Raw genomic sequence first — 9,492 nt, forward strand, 5'->3', positions numbered from 1 at the left:
TTCAACTAAGAAGTATTCTTCAAAGAAGATCCAAATTAGACTCTAACGGTAAGAATCCAACTCCAATTCCACCCGAATTCTCTTAGACTCTAACGGTAAGAATCCAACTCCAATTCCACCCGAATTCTCAAAATATGTCCATTAATCAAATATTATGTATAACATTGCAAGACATATAAATTGAATTTTCTATGTCCCTTTAACAAAACATCGGCTCATTTACTAACTCACAACACCCCACCTTCAACAATGCACATGTACCTTTTAAATCAAGAGTATTTAAGGAGATAAAACTTCTCTTTTTGGATTTAGAAAATATCTCACTGCATCAAGTGTTCTAACCGTCCCATCAAATTTTTGGTCTATATTTTTAAATTTTGAGTTCATTTTCAAATTTTTGTTTTGTAAATCTATTTTAAGATTATTAAAAACACTTTCAGTTTGTTAATATGAAAAACTATTTTTCAAAACAAAAAATTAGAAACTCGTTTGCTTTAAAATTTTGAGAAATTATTACATAATATTTTATTCAGTGAAATAATAAAATAAGATAATTTTATATTAATATATTATCAAGTAATACATTTCAAAGTTTGTAAATTTTACATTATATTTTTGGCTACAAAGTAAAATATAAATTGAGTTGGCAAATCATAAGAATAAAAAATAAAAATTAATAACACTTTGTTAATTTAAATAATTTTTGGAATAATTGTTTATGCAAATAACCATTAAAAGCATGAATTTTTTATTTTTTTTACAACTTTTATTTTACAAGAATTATTTTTAAAAAAAATCAGATTTTTTTTTCAAATTTTTATTTGGAAATTTTAAATTTTATTTTAAATATTTTTTATTTTATTTTTTAGAATTGTTGACTTTTATTTTTAAAAATGTCATCATTTTGTTTTTTAAAATTTTTAATTTTTTGAATTTTATGTAAATAAAATTTTATTAAAACATTTATTTCCCATGTTTTGAATATTTTCAAAGCTCTTATTTAAAAACACTCAAAATGTTAAAAATACATTTTGAATTTTATGTTATAAATTTTGCCTTATTTTTGAAACTGTAATAGAGGGCGTTTTGTTTCCCATTTTTGTAAAAATGAGAATGAAAAATATAGTCGTTATGGACCCCACACAAGTGATAGAAATTAAAATTTGGTGGCTTGATGTGATGAATAAAGGTCATATTTTTCATTTTAATGAAAAAAGAATAGGAAACAAACGGGGGCTAAATATATTAGATCAAATATGTTTTGGATATTTTGTAAAAGTGAAAACTTAAAACAACAAACTAAACGCATTTTTTACAAACTTGACATGGTTTTATGGGAACTTGATTTCTCGAGTCAACAATAATTTCTTTAATTATTGTCAATTTTCTAAAATGCATAAAAGTGTGACTAAACGTGAATATTAAGTTTCGAGTTTTATGAGCCTAGGCAAGGTTTAGGCATAAAGACGCAATACTTATTTTTATTAATATTTTAAATGCTTAATCATTCTAAACATCATTTAATAATTAAAATAATATATATCAAACATCTGAAATTATAAAATATCATATTTACTTAAAATTTCATACAATTTGTCAATTATATAATTTTCAAATTTTTGAAATACAAAAATTAGACTACTTTTATTATTTCAACTTTCAACTAGACAAGTCATGCTTAACAAATTTATAGGAATATCATACATATTTTTAAAATTTTCAACAAAATGATAAGTTTTAAAATCATATTTATATAATATAGATAGTACAATAACTTAAATCTTATCTAAATCTTTATTGTAAAGTCATTTAAAAAATTTGAAGCTAGAGTCAAAGAAAAGCTTTCTAAAAAAGGGGGAAAAACTAAAAAGTTAATGAATTAAAGTAAAATAAAATATTTTTAAAAGAAGGGGAAAAAATAATAGAGCTAAGTGGTCAATTTAGCAGTTAATCATTTAATTCGAGCTTCCTGTCAAAATAAAGCGTCTTGCCCCTATCTCTTGCTTAGGCGTCGCTTCGTTGTATTTTTTATAACACCGATTATTGGGTTATAATATTCATTAACAATTTTGGTACCTAATACTTTCATTTGTCATTATTAGGAAATTTTAGAAAATCTTAAAATGAAAAAGCTCTATTTCTCCTTGTAACCGCAGTGATCGAGTTTATAATGAGTGAACAAAATAGGCAAAATAGCATCGATTATGAAATAAAAGTTTAATATAAAAAAGGTTGAACCCAAACCTTAAGGGTCCTCCATCGTCCCGTCCCTGGAGTATCGTGAGAGAAGTTAATCGCGGAATGTGCCCCAACATGCCAGAGAACAAGAGCTACATGTACACTAGTACCCACAAAGAGTTTCAATCCATGTTTCAGGAATCAAACCCTCACACTGCGATTGTCAGTAAGACTTAGTATACCTCACACTATGAAAGAGTCAAAATCCATGTTTTAAGAAAAGTTTAATATACAAAGCGTTAAATGTGGTGTTTTTTGTAAATATGGTAAACAAATATGGGAAAGTGGAAAACCATGTGTTAAGAATAACAACCGTGCTAGATGGATAGGGCCGACTAGACGGACAGGGCCATGTCCGTCCAGGGGGCTGACGTGGCCCTCTCGAACAGCATTATTCTAAGAAGAATGTAAACAAATAAAATTGTTACCTTCTTCAGTGCTATTTGCGTCATTTTACATTCCTTGTTAATGTATTGGGCTTTGTACCTAATTGGTCTTAATGCAGACGCAGATAGCCCAATCTACCAATTTCTTTGTATCCAACTTTTCAGTTCTTCGAAACTACTCTACTAACAGAAACCTGTGGTTTTGCGTGGAAGAACGAGGGGAAATGGCGACGTGGGGTGCATTCTGGGGGACTCGAGTAATGGAGATAGTGAAGAAGCACGATTCAGGAGGCCTTGTTTGGAAGAGAATTAAGCTCACGTCCACTCGCAAAGCCAACGCCAAGAAGCGGCTACGTCGCGTTTGGCAGGTACCCTTATATATTCACTTTACTCTCTCTGTTTTAGGTTTTTATATTTTAAGTCCTCCTAGTTCTTTTACGTTCAGTGATTTCTTATTGGGTTTCGATTAGTATTGGTATTTGCTAAACAGAAACGTCTGCTTTTATGTGGTTTGTGTGTTTCCTTTAATGTCCATCAGTTGTTTGATTTGGGTCTTAAACTAGTAGTCCATTGACACGCTAATGATTGTTTCGACTTTGATGAGTTTAATTCTGTGAAGGCATTAAATCCCACATCCACTAATTACCAAAATATGGACAAACATCCTAGGGCTAGGGCTATGTTTGACGTTTTATAATGGAACCCCCAAGTTCATTAAGCTCAAATAAGCAATTTGATTCAATTAAGATTTAAATGAGCAAATGGATTTTAAGATTGGTATGCTCAAATGAGTCACCATTTTGCAAGGGCAAGAGCATGTTAAAGGATAAATTTCATGTCGACGAATTATCAAATTGTAGACAAACATATAAGGGTTTCTTAATAAATTTGACCTTTTAAATGGAATTCCAAGTCTTAATAAATTCAACATCATTTGCATTTGGTTTCCACTTATTTCTTCTTTCTTTTTGTTTTCTATAACTTTGGATACGTTTTTCAAAATTTGAATGTTGAGTTGTGAAAAGATGAAATTTTAACGTAGTTTGCAAGTGGGATACTTCACCGAATTTTTTATGATTTTGGGTTGTAATGCCATTGGCATAATTGAATGGCTTCGTGATACTTCTTGAATCAAGATTGCCTTGTGTTAAAGGAATGAAAATATAAAAGGGGTTCAATTATGAGATGATGGATGCTCGATTATAAAAATATCACAAGTTGTTACTATGTCAACTCAATTCAAACAGCATGATCAGCATTCTTTTTCCATATAATTGACTTTGTTAGCAATTGTTTCAATGATTTAGGCTGCACTAATTGAGCTAAGCTTTCTTGTGACACCCCATAAGAAGCATTGCTTTGACACGGAAAATGTCAGATACTTTGGAACATATAGCAGAGCCTCATACTCAAATCATCTCTGATCCGATTGCCTACTACCTCCGTACGCATAAGAAAAGTCAACTTTGTAACCGTTATATAATTTAGAAATTGTTGAAATTCCAAATTACACCATTGGTAATTCTATTTAATATGTTTCTTATCCTATATAACTTCAATATACATATAGTATTTGTTTGGGAAAAATTATAAATAGATAGAAATGAGTGGTGGATAAGTGTGTAGTAGTTTTAGTCCTATGAAATGTGTGATTAACATTAAAATTTGACTTTAACGTTCAAATTATAATAAAATGATGATTTAAACCAACAAGCACATGATAGTGAATGTTGCCAGGAAAATTATTTGGAATATTGAATCCAAACTAAGGAACTAGACGTGAAACACAAATATTGATCATGATTGTGGATGATCTGACCATTTCTGGACCATAAATTTACTTAATCTGGAGTAAATTCTGATCCACCAGTTTTCTGATTTTCTCATACATTGAACATATAAGTATTGCTGGAGGTTGTCTTGAATCTTGCTTGTAGATTATAGAAAATACTAATGTTGACCATGATTTTCAAAGGGCATATATGTACAATGTAAAACCACTACCAGTTGTAGTGATTTGATTTGAGAGTTCAGTTTATGTGAAATCACTCTAGCTCATGCTTGGATTGATTCAAAAAATTGGAAGATTGAATTTGGCTTGAAATCAAATGAGTCTTATTTCGAGCTTGAATTCCTGCTTTAATATTCCAAGCCTCAACCAGAATCTAGTCAAACCCAACAATCCAGGGTCCAAACTTTCACTGAAAAATGTCAAAAAAATAAGTTCAATTTTATATTAGGAAAATACTTAAGCGTGGAATGTTTACAATGAATTCGTCTTTGCCATATGTTACATACTTTGTAAGATTGACTGTTTGAATGCATGGGAATATTTTCCTCACAGAATGAGGCTGTTTTGAGGGCATGTTCTGAGCCACCTCCCTCAGAATTCACACGGACTGAAGTAGGGGAAATTCATGTCAAGGAGAACACGACTACAAGTATCCAAGATTAGCTGAAATGAATCTAAACAAGCACAAAATGGATACAATGACTTCATCTAACTTTTTGTTGCCGTCTTCAAACTTTAACTGCATTTTTAGACTCGGTCTAGAATCATGACTTTCATTCATGCAGGTCTTTACTTTTGTAGGATCAATTTAAGTGTCTATCAATTTGTAGCATTTGTGTCTTGTTAGCTTTCAGCTTGGACCTTGTCTAATAAGACAATTAAAATTCGTCCACATGTCTGATCTTTGCTTTCTTCAGTCATGATATCCTGAGTTGATTCCATGATCATCTTTATGTAATATTCGCCGCATTGTAGTGCTCTATGTGAAGATAAATTCTGCAATGTGATTAGAATGGGAAACTGAATCAAGAGTGTACTCAATTTTAGCACCTATGATTTTTGAAGTTTTTCTCTTATTCAAAATCATTCAAGCATGGTAGATGAAATTCAAATATGTAACTACCATTGTTTTCAGTTTTCAAATCTAGTATTCTGTTAATTTTGACCGTGGAGTTTTCAAATCTAGTAGGTTTCATATAAGGAATCTTTCCTCGCACCATCGCTGTCAGAGTTATAGAAAGGATGATACTGAACCCTCTGATTGAATAATGTGGTCCATTTTGGAGAAAACGAAGGTTGAACTAAAGCACAAATTCCATGTAGTCTCTTCAAACGTTAGAAGACCTATGTTAGCATTGAGAATTTTAGGGGAGAAATTTTTAGAATATCAAGCACGAAGTTGAAGATTTTAACTATATAATCTAGTTCTAAGTGCAGAGATATCTTATTATTCTTGTGCTGAAGCTAAAAATGCTAAATGACGTTAGATTTTAGATGGTCTGAATCATATCTAGACACTGAATTTCGATATCATATTTGGTATTGTTATTTTATAAACCTCATATGGTGTTGAGCTCTGAAATCCAATAATCTTGACCATGGGCAGTAGTAATATCCCCTGTGCAAAAAATCTGGCTTTGAATGTCTTGATTTTTGTGATGTCATTTTCTAGTTGGTATAAGATGGCAGCGTGGAGAAATTATGTATTCACACTGAAGGGGGGTACTACTGCTTTGATATTTCTCTGGGTAGATTCATATTTGATAAGGCCATTTATTTGAAATTTACTACAGAAATAAGATGTCATTGTTGCAGAGATCCTAAGCAACCCAACTTTGTGACTTTAATTTTATGAAGACAATGTACTTAATTTAGAGTAATATTGTTTATAGTGAGGACTACTGATAGTCATTTTACATGACATACATACGACAGTTTGTTATTTAATGCATGATGTAATAAAAAATTAGCACATTAATGTATTAAATAACAAACTGTCGTATATATGTCACATAAGATGATTGCATGTAATTCTCACCTTGGATAACATTATTCTTAGATTTATGGGTTTTTGAATTGGTCAACTTGCACAATTATTTATTTTCTTTATATGAAACCCAAAATTTCCAAACTCTTATAAAGAGCTGAACATCATACTGATGGGGCTCCCTTGTTTGTTTCTTTCTTTATTAGTGATTGACCTAATCAGGTGATGCTATAAAATGTTGGAGAGTGGTGCCTACCATGACAACCTGCCCACATCTACGTAGTCAGCAATACGCAACTCCACCCCACCCCACGCCATGGAGAGAGAGAGAGATATATATATATATATATAGAGAGAGAGAGAGAGAGAGAGAGAGAGAGGGTGACGTGAAGAACTCCAACAGCCAGCCAGCCTGACTTGGACGATTCTTAACCACTGTCACAAGAAACTGAAGTCGGCATTTTTTATATTTACATGTTTTATCTTAAACTTTTTTATAATAATTTTCTTGTCTTGGCATGTTATTAGGTTAATAGCTATGGACAATTAAGCATTTAATTGTGTTTTACTATGCCGTCCATACTCTCTTTAGCTTCCATTTGGCCCTTTTAACCTTGCATAGCACTAACAGTGCTTTATAGTTGAGTCAACAGACATACTTCTGTGCATGTCGGACACGTGTACGTCACGCCGTTTAATTAATTAAGTTTTATTAAGTATACGAAACCACAAGATTAAAAATATTTTTTGTGCTTAGTTAGGTCAAAGTTGTATTTTAGTTGAAGAATCTCGAATCCATGTTTGTGAAAGAAGAGATTGTGGGGTTTCTTTCTTTCTTTACAATTCAAGGAACCTACATGGATTTCTACCATTTATGGCCCCATGGAATTGAAATATTTGCAAGTGTTGGCCAATCAAATGATCAACTTACAAGAAAATAAATGGTTATCGTCCGTCTCTCTAATTTCACCAACCCGTCCTCAAATCTCAAAGTTTTAGTTTACTTTGTCCCCTTGACAAAACCTTGCTTGTGACCCTGGTACAGAAGACTGACTACTTTGACAAGTGGGTTAATCAGAGTGTTATCAAATTTAGGATTCCTAAAGGTTCTTGATAAAATTGGCTTTTGAAGGTTCCAAAGTTGGGCTAAGGAACCTCGTGCGAAGCTCATATTACACAGATTATGTTCTAATTCTTGTGCTTCGTAAAAGGAATTCTCTTTTGAAAAAGCCTGTTATATATATTATTATACATGTGCACATGCTCCGTCTCTTCTTTTACTAGCTTTCTTGATGAATGATTATATTCCTTTTGTTCAAGATTTGCATGGTGAAACAGTATAATTTCTCAAGATTACGAACAATTGCAGAACATGTAAATTTCTTAGGTTGTTCTCTGGGTTCAACAAGACATTTGGTGAGGGAATTAAATGTTATTTTGATGGGATCTATGATATTACATTGAGAGTTAGGGATGTGAATTCGTTTTGACAGTGGCAGAACTATTCAAACTACTGCTTTCTTCATGATCATCTGATTCATTGTTACTCGAAATCTCTGTAATCCCACTTGAACCCGAAGACGATGAAGCTGGAACTAGATTCAAATCAGTCCTCCCGTCCTTGGCCATAAAATCGTAGAAGACGGTCCTAGTATTCCCCGAAATGGCACCCCGACCACCATTTTGTTGTTGTGAAACCTCGTCCTCAGTTTTGTTGTTTCTCCTCTTCAAAAATATTCGGCAGAGAACCCAGTTTTCCTGCAGAAGATTGCCATTAACAGAGTCAGGACTGGTCGAGATTAATTGGAAAACGAAATATTAGGGAAATCTCACCTGTGCTAAGTTTTTGGTTTGTGTGTCTGTGTTTTGAGCATTGGCGAGGCGATATTCGTGCATAATCCAATCAGTTCTGCAGCCTTTTGGAGGCTTTCCTCTATAGAAAACCAGAGTTTTTTTCATCCCGACAACCTGGTGGCTCCTGGGACTTAAAATTTTTTTGTCCAAACCGGTTGCCTTCCAGTAGCCAGAACCAGTTGCCCTGTTTGATCGATTCCCATTCGGGTACTTGACCTCTCTGGTACTGAAAAAGTACCTCTCTAGCTCGGAATCACCTGTGCGTACTCAAACTCATAAATTAAACTGAAATTTTCTGATGAAAACCCAACATTTTGATTATCTAATTTGGGGTATGATTAACAAACCTGGCAAATTCCAAGGATCAGACTTGCAAACATCAACCTCTGGGATTATAGAAGCTGGCAAAGGATAGGAAAAGACCTTGCGCTTTAAGTATTGCACCACGAGCTCTTCATCAGTAGGGTGGAACCGAAATCCAGGAGGCAATTTAATCATACCACCATTTTTCACATAGTTAAGTTTCTCCATCTCTTCTCCTCTCCCTATTCAAACAACTACGAACTCAAATTTCAAACCCAAGAACAAGATTCTCTTCTTTAAGTTCTTGAAAGTGGAGAGTATATATACATACATGTATATATATAGCAAGAAAAGGAACAGGAACAAGAACAATAGATAACAGGAACAAGAAAAAGAGAGAGAGTTGAGAGGTTAAAGAGTGGGTATGTGAGAGGGAAAGTGAGGGATCTTTATACTAATGGGGATGTTGAAGAACAGGCTTTTTAGATAGAGAAGAGAATATAATATTTGATGAACCCATTTGGCGTAAAATAGACTCAATCCCCTTTCATGCTTCGACGCATTTTTTTAAGCGACATAAAAAATGGACATGAAAAAGTGAAATTCTTCACTTTAAAATTTCCTACAATTCTATCCTTCTTGTGTTCAAACCTCGTTTCCTAACGCTTTCTTTTTCTTGATCTCATCTTGTCCACTTCCCAACTCTTTATTTTATAACTAGGTTTTAAGTAGTGTCTAGAACGTCCTTTCTCGAACTTACAGCTTGTTTGGTTTGGATTAAAATTCGATTTTAATTTAAGTTAAAGTCAAATACTCAATATTAATGATATCTTTTATGAGTTCTATAACTTTTCAACCACACATTTCAAAAATTTCTATGACAATCTACTAAAAAAATTTAATTTTAATTATCATCAATCACCCTCTTAATA

The 9,492-nt window shown here is 32.7% G+C and overlaps 2 protein-coding genes across 2 annotated transcripts; one reads left to right on the forward strand and one right to left on the reverse strand.

Annotated features, from left to right (window-relative positions):
- The first annotated feature begins 2,783 nt into the window (after positions 1-2,783).
- Positions 2,784-5,465, forward strand: LOC111375914. The gene is made up of 2 exons (XM_022998828.1): positions 2,784-2,992; positions 4,969-5,465. The coding sequence occupies exons 1-2, from the start codon at positions 2,849-2,851 to the stop codon at positions 5,077-5,079; spliced, it is 255 nt and encodes an 84-aa protein (XP_022854596.1). The 5' UTR covers positions 2,784-2,848; the 3' UTR covers positions 5,080-5,465.
- A 2,265-nt stretch (positions 5,466-7,730) lies between these two features.
- LOC111375913 (NAC domain-containing protein 83-like) lies at positions 7,731-9,205 on the reverse strand. Its single transcript, XM_022998827.1, has 3 exons — positions 8,605-9,205; positions 8,237-8,514; positions 7,731-8,161 (listed from the first exon to the last, which is right to left on the reverse strand). Exons 1-3 carry the CDS (start codon positions 8,786-8,788, stop codon positions 7,871-7,873), a joined length of 753 nt encoding a protein of 250 aa, XP_022854595.1. The 5' UTR covers positions 8,789-9,205; the 3' UTR covers positions 7,731-7,870.
- Positions 9,206-9,492: the final 287 nt, after the last annotated feature.

Source organism: Olea europaea, unplaced genomic scaffold, assembly GCF_002742605.1.
Source record: "Olea europaea var. sylvestris unplaced genomic scaffold, O_europaea_v1 scaffold1431, whole genome shotgun sequence".
Taxonomy (NCBI): Eukaryota; Viridiplantae; Streptophyta; class Magnoliopsida; order Lamiales; family Oleaceae; genus Olea; species Olea europaea.